This window comes from Mirounga leonina, unplaced genomic scaffold (genome assembly GCF_011800145.1).
Source record: "Mirounga leonina isolate KUSES-001 unplaced genomic scaffold, KU_Mleo_1.0 Mir_170, whole genome shotgun sequence".
NCBI lineage: Eukaryota > Metazoa > Chordata > Mammalia > Carnivora > Phocidae > Mirounga > Mirounga leonina.
In genome coordinates this window covers 37078598-37103671 of record NW_023270433.1, presented here as the reverse complement: position 1 = coordinate 37103671, position 25074 = coordinate 37078598, and the positions used below count along the sequence as shown (strand labels likewise).

At 40.2% G+C, this 25074-nt stretch overlaps 1 protein-coding gene across 8 annotated transcripts in view; it reads left to right on the top strand.

Moving 5' to 3' along the window:
* NFX1 (nuclear transcription factor, X-box binding 1) overlaps window positions 1-25074 on the top strand; it is an 88928-nt gene that overhangs the window by 18034 nt on the left and 45820 nt on the right. For 6 of the 8 annotated variants that reach the window (XR_004681294.1, XM_035016476.1, XM_035016479.1 and 3 more), the window contains 8 exons: window positions 1607-1684; window positions 5126-5231; window positions 6961-7032; window positions 8775-8914; window positions 16126-16225; window positions 16309-16526; window positions 21151-21248; window positions 23759-23825. Coding sequence is in view for 7 of the 8 variants with exons in the window: in XM_035016476.1 (XP_034872367.1) it covers window positions 1607-1684; window positions 5126-5231; window positions 6961-7032; window positions 8775-8914; window positions 16126-16225; window positions 16309-16526; window positions 21151-21248; window positions 23759-23825 (879 nt within the window). In the remaining variant the exon portion in view is untranslated. The remainder of the gene's footprint in view (window positions 1-1606; window positions 1685-5125; window positions 5232-6960; window positions 7033-8774; window positions 8915-16125; window positions 16226-16308; window positions 16527-21150; window positions 21249-23758; window positions 23826-25074) is intronic. The other 2 variants (XM_035016478.1, XM_035016477.1) reach the window with 1 other exon arrangement.

Below are 25074 nucleotides of genomic sequence, written 5' to 3'. Positions count from 1 at the left end.
CTTTCTCTAAATAAATAAATAAAATAGCCACCTGGGTGGCTCAGTTAAGTGTCTGACTTTGGCTTGGGTCATGATCTCAGGATCCTGGGATCTTGCCCTGCCTTAGGCACTGCACTCAGCGGGGAGTCTACTTGTTCCTCTCCCTCTGCCTCTCCCCCTGCTCATGCACACACTGTCTCTCTCAAATGAATAAATAAAATCTTTTTAAATAAATAAAATCTTTAAAAATTTCCTTAAAAAAAAAATAACATGTTTTCTGATTTGTGACTCTTCTAATTTAAGGCATCTGAGGGTGCCTGGCTGGCTCAGTCGGTAGAGCATGCAGTTGTTGATAGCGGGGTTGAGGGTTCGAGCCCCATGTTAGGTGTAGAGATTACATAAAAATAAAGTCTTTAAAAAAAAAAAAAGACATTTGGGTTTTCCTGAATGTACTCAAATATTTTATCCTCTTTTTTTTTTTTAAGATTTTATTTATTTATTTGACAGAGAGAGACACAGCGAGAGAGGGAACACAAGCAGGGGGAGTGGGAGAGGGAGAAGCAGGCTCCCCGCTGAGCAGGGAGCCCGATGCGGGGCTCAATCCCAGGACCCTGGGATCATGACCTGAGCCGAAGGCAGATGCTTAACAACTGAGCCACCCAGGCACCCCCCTCTTTTTTTTTTTAAGCCAAGACTTAGATGATGTTTACCTTAATATTAGAGGGGCACCTGGGTGGCTCAGTCGTTAAGCGTCTGCCTTCGGCTCAGGTCATGATCCCAGGATCCTGGGATCGAGCCCCATGTCGTCAGGCTCTCTGCTCAGCAGGAAGCCTGCTTCTCCCTCTCCCACTCCCCCTGCTTGTGTTCCCTCTCTCGCTGTGTCTCTGTCAAATAAATAAATAAAAATCTTTAAATCTAAAATCTTTTTTTTTTTTAAGATTTTATTTATTTATTTGAGAGAGAGAGAATGAGAGAGAGCACATGAGAGGGGGGAGGGTCAGAGGGAGAAGCAGACTCCTTGCCGAGCAGGGAGCCCGATGCGGGACTCTATCCAGGGACTCCAGGATCATGACCTGAGCCGAAGGCAGTTGCTTAACCAACTGAGCCACCCAGGCACCCTAAATCTAAAATCTTAAAAAAAAAAATAAAGCCCCGAAGCGGGGGGCACACACTTAATGACTGAGCCACCCAGGCGCCCCTAAATAAAATCTTTAAAAAAAAAAAAGAACCACATAATGAATTGATAATCATGTGAAGTGATGGAGGTGTTAGCTAATGTGACAGTGATAATCCTATTATAGTTTATAAATGTATCAAGTTAACATGTTGTACATCTTAAACTTAGTGTTATGTCAATTATATCTCACTTGACATTAAAAAAAATGGGTACCTGTTTGATTACTATATTTAAAGTCCTTATATATAAATCCAAATGCAGTATTTAAACAGAGCATTCAGTATTGTGAATTTGTTTCTTAATATCCTGATATCCTTAATATCTGATATCTTTAACATGAAATGACTACTGCTGCTATAATATTAAGGCTTCCTTTAGGTTTAAATTTTTAAAAATTACATGTACTTTTGTAAGGAAATTATTTTGGTTTCCTCTCCTTTTTCTTGACAGATGGCCAGAGTGGTTGGAGGTGCCCTGCCTGTCAGAATGTTTCTGCACATGTTCCTAATACTTACACTTGTTTCTGTGGTGAGTTTTTTTTGCTTTCACTTGAGTCTCTTCCACTTCATGCATTGTAACTCATTTTCCAACCCAGAAGAAGTGATGTACCAGGCATATTTTAGAAGTTCCTAATAAGACTTCAAGGTTCCAGGAGTTTACTGACATCATCTGCCTGTGGTCCATCACACAGCCAGAGTCACAGGCCTTTGTGCTTTTGGCAGGCTTTTCTGGACATGGGCCTTCTCATCATGCCCACCAGGCTCATGCTACTTCTGAGCTGTGGTGCTGGTCTCCGTGATCTTTTTTTTTTAAGATTTTATTTATTTGACAGAGAGAGACAGAGCGAGAGAGGGAACACAAGCCGGGGGAGTGGGAGAGGGAGAAGCAGGCTCCCCGCTGAGCAGGGAGCCCGATGTGGGGCTCGATCCCGGGACCCTGGGATCACGACCTGAGCCGAAGGCAGATGGCTAACGACTGAGCCACCCAGGTGCCCATGGTCTCCGTGATCTTACCTTTAGACCAGAGATCTTACCTGACCAGATGGTGGAGGCAGGCATAGACATGGGCTCCTTCTCACCCTTAACTGTAACAGCTTTGATATTCCAGATTTGAGCAGTATGAGTAAAGTGTTGAAAAGTACTTTATTTTAACCCAGGAAATCAGTCATTGGGGGTCTTTATAGTAAAGAAAGATTTTCTATAAACCAGCATTACAAACTCTATCCTCCCTCTTTGTGGAAAACTTCTTCCTGTTTTTGAATAGCTCAATTCCCCTATGTGTTAAGACGAACTTTCTTCAATCCAGATGCTCATTCTTGCTGCTAGTCTATTTTCTGCATGTTTTTTATTATTTTTTTTTCTTTCCTGCCTTTTAATGGCTAACCTTCATCTAGTTGTTGATTTTTCAAATTTTGTTTAACTGTCTGTCTCCCTTCTTGAACCATTGCATTTTTGCTTCTTTCTTTGTCACCTTGCTGCATCTGTTTTCAGAAGTCATCAGTGGCCCATACCTGACCAAATCCAGGGCTGATTTAGAAGTTCTTAACCTTTTTGGCAACACAGTAGCCCTTGGACCTTTTGGCCATTCCTTTCTTGAAATGACTAGCTCTTCCTGTTTATTTCTGTAGGCTTTAATTTGCTCATATTTTTTCTTTCCCATTACTTAACTAGCAGCTTTCACTGAGAGTTAGTCTTGACCATCAAGTCTTCATTAGTCTCTTGGTGAACTCAACTATGTTCTTCCCCATCTTCTCTTTAAATCTTCATCACTGACTCCTCATCCATTCAAGATCAGACCCCAAACATTGTTTTCCAAAGGAAGCCTTCCTTTCTTATCTCCTCTCCCACTTTGGCCACTCTTTTATTTGGAATCTGCTGGTCTTTTATGTTTTATTGCCACAATCTGAGCCTTAAAAGATAGTAAAATAGTATTTGTTGAAGCAATGAATATTTTGGAATGTACTATTGGAAAGGCAACCTGAAACTGGAAGCAAGAGATCCATGTAAAACTATACAAATAGGACCAACACCAAAGCTTAATTACCTTATTTTAAAGGATTTTTAAACATAAAACATAAAACATAAAAAGTGGAATTAAAAGTCTTGTTAAAGCCTTCACTGACCGATCTCAAGTGAAGAAGAGTAAAAGTGTATAATGGGTGTTAGAGTGGGCGAGAAAGGAAGGGGGTACAAGATTTCAAAGGTAAACAGGAACTAAGAGCAGTGGGAAGGGGAAGAGCCTACATGTGGCTCCAAAGTTTCATGCTTTGAAAATGGTGATACCAAGGGCAGAAAAAGGCAGGTCAAGAGAACCAGGATTGATAGGGACAGTGAGTTCAATTTGGAAATGTTGAGTAGGATGAGTGAACAAGGCATCCAGTGAGAGGTGTCCAACAAGGAGTTAGGAATATTTAAAGATGTTTTTGTTATTATTATTTGAAAGAGAGCATGAGCTGGGGGAGGGGCAGATGGAGAAGGAGAGGCAGACTCCCCGCCAAACAGGGAGCCCGATGCGGGGCTCGATCCCAGGACCCTGGCTGGGATCATGACCCCAGCCAAAGGCAGGCACTTAACCGGCTGAGCCAACCAGGCGCCCTGGGAGCTGGGAATATTTAAAGAGAGATCAGGACTTAGAGATGATAGTTGCAGTTGAGAGTAGTGGATGGAAGGGCAAGGAGTAAAAAGGGTCTAATGCAGAGCCCTGGCAGAAAGAAGAAAAATAAAACATCATTTAGAGTCAGGGAAAAGAGGTGGAGCCATTGAAAGATGGTAGGGGGAACCCAGGGCATTGTATTAAAGCAAGAGAGCACAGAGGCGGGGAAGTTTTTCTAATAGTCTGGAGTTGAGATTCTGGCAAATAGACAAGAGTAGAAGTAGCAGGAGAGTTGAGGTGAGATACACTGTGTAGGGAAATTGAGAAGATTTGGTGATTAAGTAGATTATGGAAAGAAAAAGAGAGTCAGGGATGACTCTAGTTTTTCAGTCTGTGACTCCCGACAGTGATGGTGTTACTGACAGAAATAGGAAACACTGAAGAAGGAGGGGTTAAAGGGAAAAGATACTAACTTTGGCTGTAAATGTAGAGTTTGGGGTGACTGTAACACCTCACATGGAGATGTTCAGCAGATGGGTTGGACAGAGAGGGCCGGAACTGAGGATTCAGGGCAATGCAGAAAGTGTAGATTTGGGGGGAAAAAAGGAAAAAGAAAGAAAATGTAGATTTGGGAATCACAGGCCTTTAGGTACAACGAACCTCTCAACATGAATAAGGTTTCTGAAAGAAACAAGATAGAAAAGCAGAGCCCAAACACTGGGGACAGGCCATCACTTAGGGTATAAATTGCCCAAGTAAAGATGAGTTCCTCAAGGGCATGGAGGAGTCTTGTGCCTCAGTTTTACAGTTTCTGCCTCTGTGCTAAGTTCATGGAAGATAGTCACTAAAGATTTGCAGAGACACCCTAATTATAAAATTATAGCCCTCTTCTGCCTACTTCATAAGCTTTAGATTTGGCAAGTTCCTACTGTACAGGGGATTTATGTCCTTTCCATCTCTTACTGCTCCCCCATCTCCCACCCCATTGTTCTCTTCCCTTATTTCTTCTTTCTGATCCTTATGGCAGATATTCCCATATCTGTTCAAGGGTCCATTTACAAAAGATTTACCTTGTAGGGTTTGTTTTTTTTTTTTAGATTAAATATGTCGGTTAGGCAAAGTGGCATTTTCATAAGTAAAAGTGACTTATTTCTCTTTTCCAGATAATCCAGAATTTAGGATTTATCATACTCAGTGAAGCTTTTGATGAGTAGCATTACAGTCATCTTTTTATTTTAGGATGTGGGATAATGTGTTTGTCAAACTAATGAAAACCACGCTGAAGTTCATGCTGTCTAGCTATATTATACTGTTTCATTAAAGTATAAGATGTGGTTGAAGTTTATACCATTGACTCTCTGATCTGATATGTTTTAGGCAAGGTAAAGAATCCTGAATGGAGCAGAAATGAAATTCCACATAGTTGTGGTGAGGTTTGTAGAAAGAAACAGCCTGGCCAGGACTGCCCACATTCCTGTAACCTGTAAGTTGGAACACTAGACCCCTGGAGATTCCTGGTAGACACACTTTGCTCATGGCTCTGAGTACATATATCTGGTGGTTAGCATGTAACAGGATGGGGTGAAGGGCAATATGATTTCAATTTACTGAACACTTACCCTGTGCCAGGCACTCTGCAAGAGTTAACTCATTGAATCCTTACAACAGCCCAGAGATGTATAGATCTTTATCATCTCCATTTTACTGATGAGGCTCCAAAAGGCCAAATATCTTGCCCAAAGTCATAGTGCTAGGACATGGTGGAGATGGGGTTTCCACGATACTATACTGCTAGCTTCTAAGAAGAAATATCCCCCAGTGATATCCAGGTCCAAAAGAGTGACTAGGACAGACTTCTGTCTGTGAAAAGGCAATTGTGTAGTGTCCTGTTGCACGTTTTTAGGATGCGAATCCCTCTGTCCAGTAAGTAGCCAGCTTTACAATGTATCTAGTCAACTTCTAAATAAGAGGAATACCCAATACTAACAGTTGATTAGTTACAAATAACAAATTTCTACAGCTTTGACTTCAGACAAATGTTTAATTCCTGGGGTCAAGTCACTTAACGGTTGTGTGACCTTGGGCAGGTTACTTCTCTAAGCCTCACTTTCTGCATCTGTAAAATAATAATGATACGAACATCAATATTTATCTCATAGAGTTCTATGAATATTAAATTAATGCATCTAAGAGGCTTGGTATAGAGTCTGGCATATGGTAAATGGTCAAGTAATGGTAACTTGTTTTTATTACCCAAATCCAAAAGTAAAACAGACTTCAAAGTGTTACCTTGGTGCTTGTGCTGCATGGAGCAGGGGCAAATGTTGGGCCAGAGGCCTTGTGGGTCAGGATGTGGGTTGCTGCTGGGGAATTGCCCATGGTAGGAGAGCTGCCCAGACAGGGATACAGAGCCTGGCCTGCTGCCTGCTGGGCATTCAGCCCCTAACCTTCTTTTACTGCTTCTATAGGTCCTTCCTCAGAACCCAGGGACTCATCTGTTTTTGTTTTTGTTTTTTTTAAAGATTTTATTTATTTATTTATTTGAGAGAGAATGAGAGAGAGAGAGAGCACATAAGGGGGGGAGGGTCAGAGGGAGAAGCAGACTCCCCGCTGAGCAGGGAGCCCGATGCAGGACTCGATCCCGGGACTCCAGGATCATGACCTGAGCCGAAGGCAGTCGCTTAACCAACTGAGCCACCCAGGCGCCTGACTCATCTGTTTTTAAACTGTTCCTTCCCTCAGTAGGCATTTTAAGTAAATTTAATAATAAAGTAACCCTCTGCATGAACTATCTTTCTGAAGTCTTTAGCAGAAATGGCCCCCTGTCATGACTACCAGAGAACATCAAAAGTGATGCAGATTAGGTGGTCAGCATCACATCTGAAGGAAAGGAGGCCCTAAAACATCTCACTAAATGGGCTAAGACCATATTTGGAAACGTTATCTTTGACTGTCAGAACCAAAGAAAACCAGTATTTTGACTTGGGCTTTACTTTTCTGGTTAAGTATTCTAAGATGATAATGCCATAAATTCTATATGAAAACATTGTTGGTATTTTTGTTTAAACAGTTTAATCAACATTAGGCAAATACTAAAACATTTCATAGTAGGTTTATTTGTTGGCACATTCACAATAAAACCCAGTAGGAGCAACTTTGTTCAGGTTTGGATACATGAGTATCATTTATTCATCTAAGCCTTTCTCTTTTAGTCTCTGCCATCCTGGACCTTGCCCACCCTGCCCTGCCTTCATGACTAAAACATGTGAATGTGGACGGACCAGGTAAAGTTAGAACTGCTCTCTAAAGACTTCAGTGTTCACTTTGATGATTTATGTGTGAATTTCTAAAGTAAGAATTAGTGAGTAGATAGAAATAAGTGGTAGGCATAAGTAGTATTTTTTTTTTTTAAGATTTTATTTATTCACTTGAGAGAGAAAGCACAAACGGGGAGAGGCAGCGGCAGGGGAGAAGCAGACTCTCCACTGAGCTGGGAGCCCGAATGGGGCTCGATCCCAGGACCTGTAGATCATGACCCGAGCTGAAGGCAGACGCCCAACCATCTGAGCCACCCAGGTGCCCCTAAATAGTACTTTTTTGTAAATAGTAGTTGACTCTGCTGCCCTGATCCTGTTTTGCAGTCTTATAAGTGATTAAGAAGTTATTTGCATGGTGAGATTATCCATTTCAGCTGAATGCCAAGATGACAGGGACTTTTTTCTTAACCTGTCTGTGGGTGAAAGAATCAGGATTAAACCCAGGCCTGTTAAGGTTCAGGAGACAGGGACCATTTACCTATACCTAGCATTATATCTGGCATCTACGAGGTTTTCAATGAATATTGTTTTTTTGTTGTTTTTTTTTTTCAATGAATATTGTTAAATGAAAAAATAAGTGACCCCAGAGCCCATCCTCTTTTCATTATAATACAAGTTCTCCGTCATCAGGGCAAGGATCACTGTTAGTTATGAAATGTTTCTGAGGCTCAGTAAGACCCAAATGATTTTTGAACCACAGGACAAAATGAGATTGAGCCAGTTTTCAGTGAATCACATTTGTCTGAACTTACAAGGACAGTGGTGTGGCCTGAGAGTCACATGAAGGGCTCTGGGTCAGAAAGACCAGGTCAGATCTGGGCTCTGCCACTAATTAGTTGTTGACCTGGGCAAGTTGCTTGGTCACACTGAGCCTCATTTTTCTTATCATAAAATAGAAATAACAGTGTTCACCTCCAGGGGTTGCTGTTAGCCATGATGCTGAGTACTGGAAACTGATTGTGTATGTAACAGTGACTTTTTAAAACAAAATATGTAGTTGAGATTAAAGTAGGGGATAGAATAAAACTCTTCTTGCAGGAGAGTAGACTCCAAGCTCTAAACCATTACCGGAAAGAGACCTGAAGATAGTTGTCTAAAAGCACTAACTTCATATCCTTCTCTAGGCAATAAGTCAGCAAAATTAGGATGCTTATCGGAACAAAGCCAGAATGATTTTCCCATCCTGAATCAAAGTGACATACAGTATGTTCTTAAGTATTATAACTGCATAAAATGCCGGAGTACCAGATCCCATGAGAATGCCATTGTACTTCCATTCTTAGTATATACATTATAACTAACCTTCCCTGCCCCGGCCCCCAACCCCCAAACTTTCCTGCCTCCATCTGTAAGATACTGTGGGAGCTCCCAGCTCTCTCCCCTCCTGCATGCTACTTCATGGGAACTCAGTGAAGAAATCTACAGAGAGGAACTTCATTTCTTCACTGGTCAGAATATAGGGGAGAGAGAGCAGGATGGGAAATAAGGAAAGCAAAGCAGGGGAAAAAAGAAAAAGTGGAGAGGAGGAGAATAATTAAGGAAATAAAGATTGGAGGGGGTAAACAGAAAAGTGACGGAAATGGGGTCAAGAGAAAGGTTTCATAGTTCTGGGGGGTTAAGTTTGGGCTTCATTGTTAGTTTAGCTATCCAACAGGAACTTACTGTCCGGCATCAGACTAATGCTATGTATACATCTCTTTTCTTTCCAGGCACACAGTTCGCTGTGGTCAGGCCGTCTCAGTCCACTGTTCCAATCCATGTGAAAATCTTTTGAACTGTGGTCAGCACCACTGTGCTGAGCTGTGCCATGGGGGTCAATGCCAGCCTTGTCGGATCATATTGAACCAGGGTAAGTGGTGGGCGCACCAGTCAGCAATACCTGTGTATTTTCTGGAACCTTATTTATAGTTGTCTTGATGACATGGATTGGTCTTAAGCCTATAGTTACAAGGTGTCTAGTAGCTCTGTACCTTGGGTAGAGAGAAGTGGAGATACATTAATGTTTAGATGGTTTCAGTGTTTAGTTTTAGTGTTTAGTTTCCGTGTTTAGTTTCATAATACCAGTATAGGTCATTGTCCTACTATAGAATTTGGACAGTAGATTTTAAAATGCTGTTTAAAAGTATTTGGGAAATTTTTTTAAAAAGTAACTTCTTGAAAAGGATGTAGGAGGGGTGCCTGGGTAGCTCAGTTGGTTTAGTGTTCGACTCTTGAGCTCAGCTCAGGTCTTGATCTCAGGGTTGTGAGTTCAAGCCCCACGTCGGGCTCCACACTGGGCATGGAGCCTACTTTATTTTATTTATTTATTTTTTTAAAAGATTTTATTTATTTATTTGACAGAGAGAGACACAGCAAGAGAGGGAACACAGCAGGGGGAGTGGGAGAGGGAGAAGCAGGCTTCCCGCGAAGCAGGGAGCCCGATGTGGCGCTCGATCCCAGGACCCCGGGATCATGACCTGAGCCAAAGGCAGACGCTTAACAACTGAGCCACCCAGGCGCCCTTTGGGGCCTACTTAAAAAAAAAAAAAAGGGATCTGAAAAGGCCAAAAAAATCTTGAGAAAGAATGAAGTTGAAAGACTTAAACTATCTAATTTCAAGACTTATAAAGTTACAATAATCATGACAGTGCAGTTATTGGTGTTAAAGGTAGACTAGTAGATAAATGGAAGATAATAAAGTCCAGAAATAGACCCACATATGTACACTTAGTGGATTTTCAACCACAATGTTAAGTTAATTCAGTGGGAAAAGGCGAGTCTTTTTACAAATGTTGCTAGAACAACTGGATGTATGTGTACGAAAAAATAAACCTCAACCTCTGTCTTACTCTTTACACAAAAATTCTCCGTGGATCACGGACTTAAACGTAAAACCCAGAAACATAAAGCTTCCAGAATAAACTATAAGAGAATATTTTCACAACTTTGGGGTTAGGTAAAGATTTCTTGGACAGAGCAACAAAAATACTAACCATAAAAAAAATTTTGATACATTGAACTTTAATCAAAATTAAAAATTTCTGTTCATCAAAAGATACCATTAAGAAAATGAATAGATCAATTGCAGATTGTATCCAGAATATTTGAAGTATTCCTACAAAACAGCAAAAAAAGAGGAACAACCTAAACAATGAGCAAAAGACTTGAACAGATGCTTCACAAAAGAAAACATAGGGGCGCCTGGGTGGCTCAGTCGGTTAAGTGTCTGCCTTTGGCTCAGGTCATGATCTTGGGGTCCTGAGCTCGAGCCCTGCGTTGGGCTCCCTTCTCAGCAGGGAGTCTGCTTCTCCCTCTCTCTCTACCCCTCCCCCAGCTCGTGCTCTCTGTCTCTCTTTCAAATAAATAAAATCTTTAAAAAAACAAAAAAGAAAACATATAAATAGCCAATAGACATGTGAAAGGTGCTGTAAAGGAAATGTAATTAAATTAGAAGGAAATGTAAATTCAAACCGTAATAAGAGTAATATAGTATAACCACTTTAGAAAACAGTCTGGTAGTTTCTTAAAAGGTTAAATGTAGAATTTTACCATATGACCCAGCAATTCCACTCCTAGGCATATATCCAAAAGAGATGGAAATATATGTCTGCACAAAACTTGTAAGTGCATGTGCATAGCAGTACTATTCATCATAGTCAAAATGTGGAAACAATTCAAATGTCTTATCACCTGGGGTGCCTGGGTGGCTCAGTCGGTTAAGTGTCTGCCTTCGGCTCAGGTCATGATTCCACATTTGGTTCCCTGCTCAGCGGGGAGTCTGCTTCTCCCTCTCCTCCCTGCTCATGCTCTTTCTTGCTATCTCTGTCACTCTCTCTCAAATAAATAAATAAAATCTTTAAAACAAAACAAAAACAAGTGTCTGTCACCTGATGAATGGATAAACAAATATAACCATACAGCAGATTATTCTTCAGCCATGAAAAGGAATGTAATATTGATACATGCTGTGAAGTGGATGAACCTCCAAAACATTATGCTAAGTGAAAGAAGCCAGCCACAAAGAAACACATACTGTGTGATTCTTCTGTTTTTACAATAGCCCCTGATCTGCAGGGATCTTGGGCTATCATGTATTGGTGCCCTGTAGAGTTTTGTTTCATTAGATTTTACCTTGGTGTGATGCTATGGATCTGTGTTCGCACTTAAAATATGTAACAACCCTATGAAATGTTTTATGTTGTGTACTGTGAGGATTTCATGTAAGGAACTGTGCTGTGTGTTGTTGCTCAACTGTTCTCTTCGTGGGTCCTCTTGGGGGAAATTCCTGTCTGGCCTTATTTCCAAGAGAAGTTGTTTTTCCTCAGAGATGATTGATCTTTTTATCTTAGGAACCCTGGATAACAGACCTAATGTTTGTCTTTATAGTGTACTTTTTTAAGCTATGATTTATTCTATATCTCTGCCATTGTTCTACTTTTCACATCTTTAAATTTATGTTCCTTTGTTATATTTCATATATCCTTACATGCTACCTCAAATCCATCTGAGATAAGGCAGGAGTTAAGTATACACTGGCAGTTTGGTCTTAGCAGTATAGACTGTGGTGTGGGAGGGTCCCTTTGCGGACCATATTTAGCTCTGATTCATATTGTGCTTTTTCTCACCTAACTCCCCCACGTCTTTTTTGTACAAATTTGTATGGATCCCAGTCTCTGCCTTTCTGTTTTTGTGTAGCTGATTTTTCAAACCCAGGTGGAAACTTTTTGTCTGTCTGCAGTAAATATCTAGGAGACTCTTATGGTCGTGAGTATAGCTTATTTATCCTCTTCATTTGTAATTCTTTTAGGATCCCTCTTTAGGATCTAGAGATTTAATAAGCATTCCTCCCAGGGGTTCATTCATGTGTTGACAAAAATGCTGAATAGGCTAAAGCTGGCAGCAGACCTTCCAGACTGCCTTTGGTTCCCTAATAATCTTCAGCCAGCAATGACCACCCAGCTCTTCTGTCACCAGCTCATATTGCTGTGTCTCTTGTGCCTACGCATATATAACAGGGCTATTTAATGTTGTACTCAGGTTATTTCCTGATTGATCAGGGGCTCCATTTTGTTTTTATTGTCATAATTTTCTGACCCTTGATTCTTTTTTTTTATTGAACTGAATTAACATAGAATGTTTTGTTAATTTCAGGTGTACAGCATATTGATTTGACAACGCTATCTCAGTGCTCACCACAATAAGTGTAGTCACTGTCACCATATATTGTTATTATAGTATTATTGACTCTATTCTCTATGCTGTCCTTTTCATCTCCATGACTTATAACTGGAAGTTTGTACCTTTTAATCCCCTTCGCCTGGTTCATCCATCCCCCTACCCACTTCCCCTGTGGCAACCACAAGTTTGTTCTCTGTATTTAAGAGTCTGTTTGGTGTTTTGCTTGCTTGTTGATTCATGTGTTTTGTTCTTTAGATTCCACATAAAAGTGAAATTATATGGTATTTGTCTTTCTTTGTCAGACATACTTCATTTAGCACAATACCCTCTAGGTCCATCCATGTAGTTGCAAATGGCAAAGTCTCATTCTTTTTTTTCTTTTTTTTTTTTTAAGATTTAATTTATTTGAGAGAGGAAAAAATGAGAGAGAGAGAGAGAGCATGAGGGGGGGAGGGTCAGAGGGAGAAGCAGACTCCCTGCTGAGCAGGGAGCCCGACGCAGGACTCGATCCCAGGACTCCAGGATCATGACCTGAGCCGAAGGCTGTCACCCAACCTCTGAGCCACCCAGGCACCCCACAAAGTCTCATTCTTTTTATGGCTGAGTAATATTCCAGTGTGTGTGTGTGTGTGTGTACCCATACATACCACATCTTCTTTTTTTTTTTTTTTTTAAAGATTTTATTTATTCATGAGAGACAGAGAGAGAGAGAGGCAGAGGGAGAAGCAGGCTCCCAAGGAGCCGGGAGCCCGATGCGGGGCTCGATCCCAGGACCCTGGGACCATGACCTGAGCTGAAGGCAGACGCTTAACCATCTGAGCCACCCAGGAGCCCCATACCACATCTTCTTTATCCATTCATCTGTTTGGACTCTTGGGTTGTTTCCATATCTTGGCTATTGTAAATAATGCTGCAACAAGCATAGGGTGCATGTATCTTTTGAATTAGTGTTTTTATTTTCTTTGGGTAAATACCTAGTTTTGGAATTGCTGGATCATGGTATTTCTGTTTTTAATTTTTTGAGGAACCTCCATACAGTTTTCCACAGTAGTTAGACCAATTTATATTTCCACCAGCAGTGTACAAGGGTTCCTTTTTCTCCACATTCTCACCAACACTTGTTAGTCCTTATTTTATTTTATTTTATTTATTTGCGAGAGAGAGAAAGCCAGAGAGAAAGCATGAGTGGGGAGGAGAGGGAGAAGCAGGGTCCCTGTGAGCAGGGAGCCCAACATGGGGCTCAGTCCCAGGATCATAACCTGAGCTGAAGGCAGATGCCCAACAGACTGAGCCACCCAGGCGCCCCATCCTTATCTTTTTGATACTAGGCATTCTGACTGGTGTGAGCTGATATTGTGGTTTTGATTTATGTTTCTTTGATGATTAGTGATGTTGAGCATCTGTCAGCAGTGTGTATGTCTTCTTTGGAAAAGTGTATATTTGGGTCCTCTGCCCATTTTTAACTGGATTATTTGTGTTTTTGGTGTTGAGTTACATAAAAAAATTTTTTTTTTAAGATTTTTTTATTGAGTTGATAGAGACACAGCGAGAGAGGGAACACAAGCAGGGGGGAGTGGGAGAGGGATAGGCAGGCTTCCCATATTTTGGTTATTAACTCCTCGTTAGACATCTCATTTTCAGATATCTTCTCCTATTCGTTAGGTTGCCTTTTTGTTTTATTGATGGTTTCCTTTGCTGTGTAAAAGCTTTTTATTTTGTTGTAGTCCCAATGGTTTATTTTTGCTTTTATTTCCCTTGCCTGAGGAGACCTGTCCACAAATACGTTGCTAAGGGCCGTGTCCAAGAGATTACTGCCTATGTTTACTTTTAGGAGTTTAGTGGTTTCAGGTCTCTCATTTATGTCTTTAATTCATTCTGAGGATATTTGTGTGTATGGTGTAAGAAAATGGTCTAGTTTCATGCTTTAGCATGTAGCTGTTAAATTTTTCTAGCACCATTTACTGAAAAGACTCTCTTCCCCATTGTATATTCTTGCCTCCTTTGTCATAGATTAATTGACCATATAGGTGTGGGTTTATTTCTGACCCTCGATTCTTTTGTTCACAGCTGTCTGCTCACATCTCCAAAAATAAAAAAAAAGTACCTGTGTTCTGTCTGAGCAGAAACTTAGCAAAGAAAAGCCTCCTTGCAGGAATTCCCAGTTACTAGGGTTAATTTACCAATTCATTGATTCCATAAATATTGGTTGTATTTCCTACATCTGTATTCATCCAATAAATCTTTATTGAATAAATGAATCAGTTTTAGAACAGGGGATGAAACTGCAAAAGTACTTACTGGAAGATGGAATGTAGATTTTAAAAATCAAAAGTCTTGGTTAGGGCTTTTATTGATTTGAGGCTTTCCCCCTTCTCGTGTCTCATTGAAAGTTTTTGGTCTGTTCGTTTTATTTATAAACATTATTTCTAATGTTTGAAGTTAGAAATATTCTATTTTATTTTTTACTAAATACGTGATTTAAGATTTGATGTTTTTATAATGTTGCATTTATTTTGATGTTGATTTTCTGTGCAAGTAGATATCTAAGTTGTACTGAGAAAGAAGGAAAGCATCATTAGGTCTGCAAGATTTCAATTTAGTTTCTACTCTTTTGGTCTCTTTATTATGTAGGGCCAAGTATATTTGCACAGATTGATTTTAACAGGATAAATTTTTATTATAAATTGAAAATGTGAAGTGACACTTTTTTTTTAAAGATTTTATTTATTTATTTGAGATAGAGAGAGAGTGAGAGCTCGTTGGGAGAGGGAGAAGCAGACTCCCCGCTGAGCAAGGAGCCCAATGCAGGGCTTAATCCCAGGATTCTGGGACCAGGACCTGAGCCAAAGCCACTCCGGCGCCCCATGAAGTAACACTTAGAAAAATTATATTAATTGATGAAAATTAATTCTTTTTTTTTTTAAAGATTTTATTTATTCATTTGACAGAGAGAGACACAGCGAGAGAGGGAACACAAGCAGGGGGAGTGGGAGAGGGAGAAGCAGGCTTCCCGCAGAGCAGGGAGCCCGATGCGGGGCTCGATCCCAGGATCCGGGGATCATGACCTGAGCCGAAGGCAGACGCTTAACGACTGAGCCACCCAGGAGCTCCAATGAAAATTAATTCTTATCAGGCTTTGTTACATATTAATACATCAGAAACATAACTCCTTAAATATAACACATATTTATTGCTAACCTCAAGAAATAAAGGAACTCATTATTTCTTGAACCCACAGGAAGATCTGTAGATGTTGGACCAGGTTCTTTACCTAGCAAATAAAAGTCTTGAGTTGTTTGAACTTTCTACTCAATGTAAATACTCAAACATGATTACTTCAAATTCAGTAGTAGTAGTATACAAATTATTAAGGATTTTATATTGCGCTGATTTTTTTTATTCCTTTTTAGCAATAGAAAGTTTTTGTGAGCCTTTTATGTGAACCCCAGTATATAAAGTACTAAATCTGTGCTGCTTGGGTTGGAGTGAAGATGGCAGGGATTCAGTCATTGGCTCCTCCACGACTGTCACCAGCTTAGCTTCCATCTTCTGTAACCTCTCCAGAGACCCCAGGGAGCCTCAGGGTGAATGGTTCTCAGCCATGGCCTTAGGGGCCAGGTAATAGTCTCTTAATTTAGGGGGTTGCTTCACTTTAATGCCATTTTGGGGACCAGCTGCAGAGGCACCATGGGATACCGACAGTCTTACAAGGCCTTTTTTACTTCCTCTGATAAAGCCTTTTAGGTGGGTCTTAGAGCTGCTATATAAGCCACATTTATTTCTGCATCAAGTCTGATCAACACTAATGAGTAGCATTTTGTGCTAGGTTCTTATAGACTGTTTGGAATATTTTAAGAACCCATACAGTTTACTCACCTTTGTTTTTGAAATTGTGTCCTCAAGTATGCTACTGTGGCAGCACTTCCCAAGATGTGTTATGTGGAACAGATGTAGGAAAGTCTGATGGATTTGGCGACTTTGGCTGTTTAAAGATATGTGGCAAGTAAGGTTTTATGTTTTTCTCAGTTAGAATAAAGCCATATTTTATGCAACAATTATGTAATAGTCTGTTGTTTTTCTTAACAGGGACTTGAAATGTGGGAATCATACCTGTTCTCAAGTGTGCCACCCTCAGCCCTGCCAGCCATGCCCACGGCTTCCCCACCTGGTGCGCTGTTGCCCTTGTGGCCAAACTCCTCTCAGCCAATTGCTAGAACTTGGAAGTAGTGGTCGGAAAACATGCATGGATCCTGTCCCTTCATGTGGAAAAGTGTGCGGCAAGCCTCTGCCATGTGGTTCCTTAGGTAACCAGTAGGCATAAAGTTGTCTTTAAACATACGAATGGAAATTTTTGGCAACAGTGACTATATAAGCAGAATAGTGTTCAATTTCAGTTATAATATCAGAAGCTTTTGAAAATACTAATGATCAGATTTGTGTTGGCACTTTTTCTTTCCTCCTCAAAATATACTTGTGAAAACTCAAATATGCCCAAGTGATCTCTCCTGCTTTAGGTATTTTATTGCCAACTTAGGACAGTTGTGAGATACTGTCCCATGCAGGGCTGGTGCCGGGGAGTGGGGGAGGTTACAATTTCTCTTAGTAGCCTGCAGTAGTATGAAAACCATATATCCTTTTACCAATCCAGGGTAAAGGCATTTTCATATAATGGGAACATGTTAAATAACTGTGGGTGAGATGTTTAAGAACTAAAATGCTAAGTATAATAAAACTTTAGCCATTTGGAGTACTCAGGAATTACTTTCTCTATAAGTTTCCCATCTAGTTGAGGGAAAAGACCTCCTGAGCATCATTTTGGAAGGACAGTTTTCTAAAATTTACATTTGCTTTCTTTAAACAGAGATTACTCAAGATAATTTCTTTTCTCTTTATTGATCCAGAGTCATCATTTTCCTGAACCTCAGTTATTGTATTATGCTGGGTACAGTGATGTCCTTAGGGCCTGCTAAGGTTTCTCAGGCAATTTCCCTACACCAATGTGCAGTTTGAATTGTTTTATCTACTTGTTAAAGGTTTTGATTGTTTATTTTCCTGTCATTGCTTTTAGTATGTCTGTGTGCCTACCATTAGTGACTCTCCCTTTTTCCTGACTTGTGGCTTCTGATTACTTGGATATAGAAACCAGAAAAAGTTTGTTAGAATTAGCTTTAAAGTAATAGTTTGAGTTCTGAAATGTTCTGAGGCAGTCCTTGGGGAATATACCTATATAGTTTTGCAGTGACTTGGCACCTTCTCTCCTGGCTAAGTGTTCAAAGGCTATGTATTTAGAAAAATGGACATGGGCAACTGAGTCTATATAAGAGAGGTGTTCCTATAACTAATTGGCAAAGCTAAAATCTTTAGGTTTGGTTTCCATGTTTATCGAAAAGAGAGATTTCATATTTCTTCCAGGTACCAGCAGAAACCGGTAGGTACACTCTACCTAATTATTTTTTACAGTGTGACTTTAAAATTCTGTATAGAGGAGAAATGCTCTTTTCTCATGTTTTAATACATATTTTTAGTGCATTAGGAAAATCAATTGTCTGTTGGTTCTCTTTGCCTATTGTAAAAATGTATCTTCAGATAAGCTCTGTAAAAGTGGAGATCAAATGACTTCAAAATCAAGAAGGATGGTAAAGGTCTTCCCTTTTCAGAAAGCTCCTGGGTCAGTTTTGTAATAATTTCATATACGATGACCAGAAATCCCACTGTGGGGCTAAGATACGTTGGCAATGAGAGAAGGAGGAAATGTGAAATGGGTAGTGCATGGGGACTTGAGCAAGAGAAGGATAGTAATTGTCTTTATAAACAGACCCAGGGGGTGGGACAAGACCAGATGAAGGGGTTTGAGGGTAACCACTTGTTACCTCAACAAATTTTTAATCATGGAAAATTTGTAAGGAGTTAGGCTGAGTTGGATTGAGAAACTCAAAGACAAGCCCATGACTAGTGAGAACAATGGCTGTCAAGTTTATTCAGACCTGACTTATCTGTAGAAAGCTTGCTGAGGTTTTTTGGTAGCTCACTCAATAGGAATTTCCATCCTAGACAGATCACTTTAGTACAAGACACTAGGGAGAGTTCTGCTTTCAAGATGGGAACATGAGCTACGTGGACCCACTCCCCAGCAAAACAGGCAAAGTTAGGGAAAATTATTACAAAGCAATCATTTAAAGTTTCTGGAAATGTTCCTGTGGGCATACATCAAATGAAGAAGTATTTTTTATTAAAGAAAATCTAAAATTCAGTAAGAACAGCAAGTCTGTGTTGTCATTTAAGTCACAGTCCACTCCCTTCCACCCCGAGCTCAGCTTAACAAAAGCTATATTCAGGATAGGTGTGCCAGGAAGATGAGGCTGCCTCTACCCCTAAGCTCCCAGTCAAGGGTTACCATATCTCACTGGGAAGAGCAGACTGCCAGCATTTTTCATCCCCTCTAACTCCAAGTTGAAGAGGCTAAATTTCTGGTAAACACAGCTGAGAGGTTGGGGGCTCTCTTCCATACAGGCCCACCTATAAGTCAGAGTTTTTACCCCTTTCACAACAGGCTAGACTATTGCGGCCCCAGTAATCTTCTCCCCAGCTCACTTTTAGAGCAGATGTTCCACACTGGGAAAAACAAGCCAAGAAAACCAGAGGCTACTGTCCCACTCAGCACCAAGAGCAACTGAGACTTTTCCTGGCGGGGGAAGGTAGTCCATAAGAAAAGAGAGCTACAAAGTATTCCCCCAAAGGAACTGACTTTAATTTGTAGCACTGGAGAAGTTCAGACCTAAATAAAGGCCCTTTGGAAAATAATACCTCTTCTTAATTAAGGGCAATAAGCTAAACTGTAAGCCAGCTAGTTCAGCAGAAAGAACCAGGGAAAGAGATAGCTAAGAGGAGCCCTTCTGGGGTCAGAACAAACTTCACAGACTTTACTCAAAGACTACCCCTACCCACATTTCACTGGATCAGACTGCTGAGCAATTTATGCCCAGCAGAGAGAAAGTAGAATAAAGAAAAGTGAACGGCACCTCTAAACAAATGCGGGGCACTTTTAAGCACACAAACATATATGTAATGGGAATACCACAATAGTAGAAAGCAGAAAAATATTTGAATAGCTGAAAACCTTTCAAGTTTATTGAAAACCATTAATCTATGTATCCAAGAAGCTCAACTTACCCAATAGGATGAATTCAAAGAGTTCCACATCTAGACATAATTAAAAAGCTGAAAACCAAGGACAAAGAGAAAATCTTGAAAGCAGCAAGAGAAATTTGCCTCCTCACATACAAGGGAACCCCTATAATATTAACAGCAGACTTCTCATCAGAAACAATGGAGAACAGTACATCACAACAAGAAGACACTGGAATGAACTATTCAAAATGCTGGGGGGGAACAAACTGCCAACCAAGAAGCTTCTATCCAGCAGAGCTATCTTTCAGAAATGAAAATAAAAACAGAGAATTCATTGCTAGTAGATCTACTTCACAATAAATACTAAAGGAAGTTCTTCAGATAAAAGCAAGTAAACCCAGATATAAATTCAAATCCATATGAAAAATCAAAGAGTAATAGTATTTACATAATTTTAAATGACAGTGTAAATGTATATTCTTCTTGCAACTGACTTAAAAAACAGTTGTATAAGATAATATGTAATTATAGTATTAGGCTTATAACATGTGGAAATATATCTGACAATAAGAGCACAAAGGGGGTGGGTGGGATCAAAGTTGTACTGGAGTAAGGAAGTGATATACCAAATGGTAACTCAGATCTGCAGGAACAAATGAAGAAAACCAGAAATGGTAAATAAGATGATAAACACAACAACAAACTTTGAATGTATGCTTGCTCTCCTATTCTCAGCTTTAATAAAAATTATATGAAGTAATTAATGTATTATGGGGTTTATAACATGTAGACATAATATGTGTAACAATAACAGCATAAAAGAGAAGAGAGAATAGAGCTACTACATAGGATTAAGGCTTCTGTATCTCGCTGGAATTAGGTTAGTATAAATCTGAAGTAGATTCTGATAAGATGTGTATGGTAAGCCCTAGAACAACCATTAAGAAAATACCCCCCTAAAAATAGTGAAAAATAACCATTAAAGGAAAAAAATGTTAAATTAGAAAATATTCACTTAATGCCAAAGAAAGCAGTAAAGAGGATTAGATTAACAAAAAAGACATGAGGGATACAGATAAATGGCAGATATGATCCAACTGTATCAATAATAATGTGAATGGATTAAACTATTAAAAAGCAGAGGCTATCCAATCAAATTTTTTTATAAAGCATATGATCCAACTATGCGGTATCTTTAGAAAATATACTTTAGAGTTAAAAATGAAATTAGGCTGAAAATAAAAGAATGGAAAAAAATACATTTAAACAGTAGCCATAAGAGACTGTGGCTGATCCCCGAGGGTCCTTGAAACAAGATTCGTCCTAAATCTGGTTTAGCAGAATGAATGACAGACCTCTTATCACCAGATAGTTGAAGAGCTGGAGTCTGAGGTTATGGATCATGGTTTCTGATTGTTTATGATCCCCAGATTTTCAGAGTCAAGAGTACTTTAGTAAAGTCATCCATGGCTGTAATTTTAAGGATATCCAAGTCTAACCTTGAGACTTGACGCCTGAAGAAAAAAGTCAGAAGATCTGATTTTTGACTTAGGCAAAGCATTATGCACTCCACAGGATATTCCAGTGACTAATTCTGGGCCCTTTCTTTGCCAGAAAAGGCCCAGCCTGCTAGAATAAGAGAGGATAGAGGAAGAGGCATTGACTACATCCTTCTTCCCTCAACTCTGATTCTGGAGTTGCAGGGCATAGAAATAGAAGACCAGGGTGGCTAGTGAACTTGGGAGTCTGAAAATGCATACTTGCAGTGTTCATTCCTAGCTCTTTTCATTTTTATTAAAGATTTCATTCATACCTGCGAAAAGCTCTGCCATGAAGGAGACTGTGGACCATGCTCTCGTACATCAGTTATTTCCTGCAGATGCTCTTTCAGAACAAAGGTAAATCGTAAACAGTGTTAGAGTTGTTATCACCCGTACCTTTTAAATTAGTGATTATGGGATGGGAGGAATCAAAATAACATAATAGTGTTTTATTCCTCTCATAGTATGTATGATTCATTCAGTCCAGCCAGTGTATGCTGACAGCAACCAGAGGCCAGTTGTAGGGTAGGTATTGGGTGGGGGGAAGTATCACTCCAGGCTCAGAGACCAGTCATTGGGCTAAGGCAGGTATACAGATAGCTCTACCGAATACAGTGTGATAATGCTAGATGCTAGTATAGGACAAAAGCACTATTGCAAGGAGTTAGCTAACTAAGAAGTTGGAGAGAACACAGTCCACAAGATCACCTTCATTTCTGACACCCACTGCGAGAGTTTAGACAACTGCTGAATTAGAATAGTCCACAGGACCACCCTAACTTCTGATGCCAACTGCAAGTCCAGTGTCCCCAAGACCACCCTCAGGGTTTGATAATTCACTAAAAGGACTCAGCAGAGCTCACTGAAAGCTGTTGTAATCGTGGTTACAGCAGGGAAAGGATACAGATTAATATCACCCAAAGGAAGAAACACACAGGGCAGAGTGCAAGAAATACCAAATATGAAGCTTCTAATTGTCCTCTCCCTATGGAGTTGGAACAGTGTTACTTTCTCAACATCAGTTGGTGATAATATGCATGGGGTATTGCCAACCAGGAAGGGTTACCCGAGCCTGGGTATTCAGTTTTTACTGAGACTCTATTGTGTACACATGGTTGACCGCCCATGTAGCTGATCTCAATCTCCAGTGTCACCAGAGGTCTCCGGTTACCATGTGACCCAAAGCCCCACACTGAAGTACATCATTGGTCTTCGTGGTGTAGCCAGTCCCCACTTTAAGACTTTTCAGTATGGCCAGCCTGTACCCTAAATTATGTTACACTGTGTGAAGACCCAAGGCCTCAGGCAAACAGTGACACTCCTATCAAGCATGATATTCCAAAGGCTTAGAGATAACCTCCCAGAAGCCAATGGCAAAGGCCAGACCGCCCTTTCAGAAAGGTTAATTCTTAACTGTACAACTGTTTTGTCAATTTCTTCTTTCTGCCTGGGGCAGTTTTGATTGGACTTTTTGTTAGAAAAAGGACGTCTTGCCATTTTTACCATTCCTATGCTTGTAACCAAAGGCAGGAGCCTTGCTGTGGAAGTCTTTGGGTAATCCAACTTGGAGAACATACCAAGTATTGATCTGTCCTCTTTGACCCACTTTCAGTGCACATTCACTGCTACCAAGCCCAAGGTCTGGGTAGCTGATGACTTGCAAATGTTCTGAGGATATGGTCCATAAATTGGGTGCTAGCTTATTAGGTAAGCTTTAGAATAAAAATGTAAAAATATAGCAGTTTACATGTGGCAAAAGTTGTGTGTGTGTGCAGTTTTTTTCCTGAAAGAAACTGCAGAGTACATGGGGCAGTAGAGATATTTTGAATGTCAGCTACAGGACCTTGAAGACTGTGAAGTACTGTGATTTAGTGATCACAATTTTAGTAATGCCCAGAGGAGCTCTTTGTGACCAAGAAGCACAGGCAGGTTGGGATGCGTGAGCTAGAAATGGCTACTGTCAGTTTGCTTCTTTCTCCCCAGCAGTCCCATTCTCTGTGCTTTTTTGCTTCTCATTCACTGTCCTTCCTCACTCCCTTGAATACTGGACCCCATGGCAGTGAGTGTACTCATGAAAAGCTGTGTGTAAATAGGATTTTTGCAAATAGGTTTTATTCTAAAATTGCTGGAGGCACTCCCTATTAGTATGAATTCTGTTGAAAACTTCGACAAAGTAAAAAATCTCTTTGAAACTGTTGATCATCACCTCATTGTTTAGCCAAATTTTTCATGAGATGTCTTTTGTAATGAAATGGGCTTTTCCATTGGAAGTAAGTTTTCTTTTTTCCTTTTTTTTTTTATTTATTAAGATTTTACTTATTTGAGAGAGAGAGAGCAAGAGAAGGCATGAGTAGGGGAGGGGCAGGGAGAGGGTAAAGCAAGATCCCCACTGAGCAGGGAGCCCGACTCAGGGGCTCTATCCCAGGACCCCGGGATCATGACCTGAGCTGAAGACAGATGCTTAACCGACTGAGCCACCCAGGTGCCCCTGGAGTGAGTTTTCTAGATAAATAAATCCCTTGACAGGAAGTTATTTTTCTTTGCTTTGTATACCTTTAGCCAACCCTCTTTCTATTCAGATATTATAATTCCTAATCTACTTTAAATTAGGAGACCAGACCACAAAGATTGTTACAATGATATTTGCATGAAGTGTCAGTAAACCTGGGGCCCTGTTATGAATAAAGCATATTAATATAGAGGCTGAGCTAACCTAGTCCCAGACGGGTAAAGTTGGTAAATAGGTGGCTGCCAGAGAAGTACAGGATATTTAGGATATACATGTTACATTTAGCATTATACTATAGTTGAGTTGTTTCATTTATTCCTAAAGAAGTTACTGTTGTCTTTTTTTCCTTTTTCCATAGGAGCTTCCATGTACCAGTCTAAAAAGTGAAGGTATGACTGGGAACGGGCAAGAGGGAACATTCTGGGGTAAAAGTAATTGTTCTCTATCTTGATAGGGGTTTGGGTTATGTATTTGTCGTAATTCAGTTAAGGTTTGTGTATTTCATTGTATGTAACTTTTACCTGAAAAGAAAAGTAAAAATCATAAATTGAATTCTAGTTAATGAAATGCTAAAGTTAGGGTAAGTGTACCCATATCTGCAGTTTACTTTGAAATGCATCAAATATTAAGATAAATTGATTGGTAGATAGAATAGGTGGATATGTGAAAAAGTAATGGTAGAATTTCAGTAATGGTCATATGTAAAGTTGTTTCAACTTCTTTATATGTTTGAAAATTTTCATAATAAAATGGTGGTAGTGGGGGTGAAGGTGAATAATACCTAATGCAGCAAACTTTTTACACACTGACTCTGATGCTTGATCCCCATAAGGCTTGATATGACTGTTGCATACCTGGAACAGGTACTCAGCCAGCAGCCTTCTTAAACTTGAGGACTATGGTGTTCTTTCTTCCTTTGTCCTTGATCCTGACATTCCATGCTATTACGATTCTGTCCTTTGCTAACCATCTCATAGTCTTTTGTTTAACCTTAAAACCTTTTTGGAAAAGTGATAAAAGTTAAATAGAAGTTAAATGTGTACAAAATTAAAGCTCTTATTCTGGCCAGGAAGAAAACTGTATTGGGTTAGGATGCTTTTGTTTGCAGGTATCGAAAACCCAGGGAAAAGTAACATCAGCAATAAGGGAGTTTACTGTCTCACATAATAGGAAGTGTGGAGGCAGAACAAGTCCAGGCTTGGTTAATTCCAGCCTCACTGATTCCAGGACACCAGGTCAGCTTCTCTGATTTTTTTGATTTTTCCATCACGGGTGTAAGTTAGCTACAGCAAGTCCATTCATCATACCCAACATCATCTAAAGGAAAGAGATTCTTAAGCTTCCCTTCCTTCATTCCCCCCACCCCCTCCCCCGCCCCCGAGAGAGCAAGTGGGGTGGGGGAAGGGCAAAGGGAGAGAGAATCTGAAGCCAGTCCCCCACTGAGTGCAGAGCCCGACTTGGGGCTTGATCTCACAACCCTGAGATCATGGCTGGAGCCGAAATCAAGAGTCTGATGCTTAACTGACTGAGCCACCCAGATGGTCCAAGCTTCCTTTCCTTCTTAAAGAGCAAGGAAAACAGTTCTGAGAGGTTCTCAATACACTTTGTATCACATGCTCCTGCCTAAACCGGACATTAACAAGGGGAATGAAATGAACAGGCTAGATAGACTAT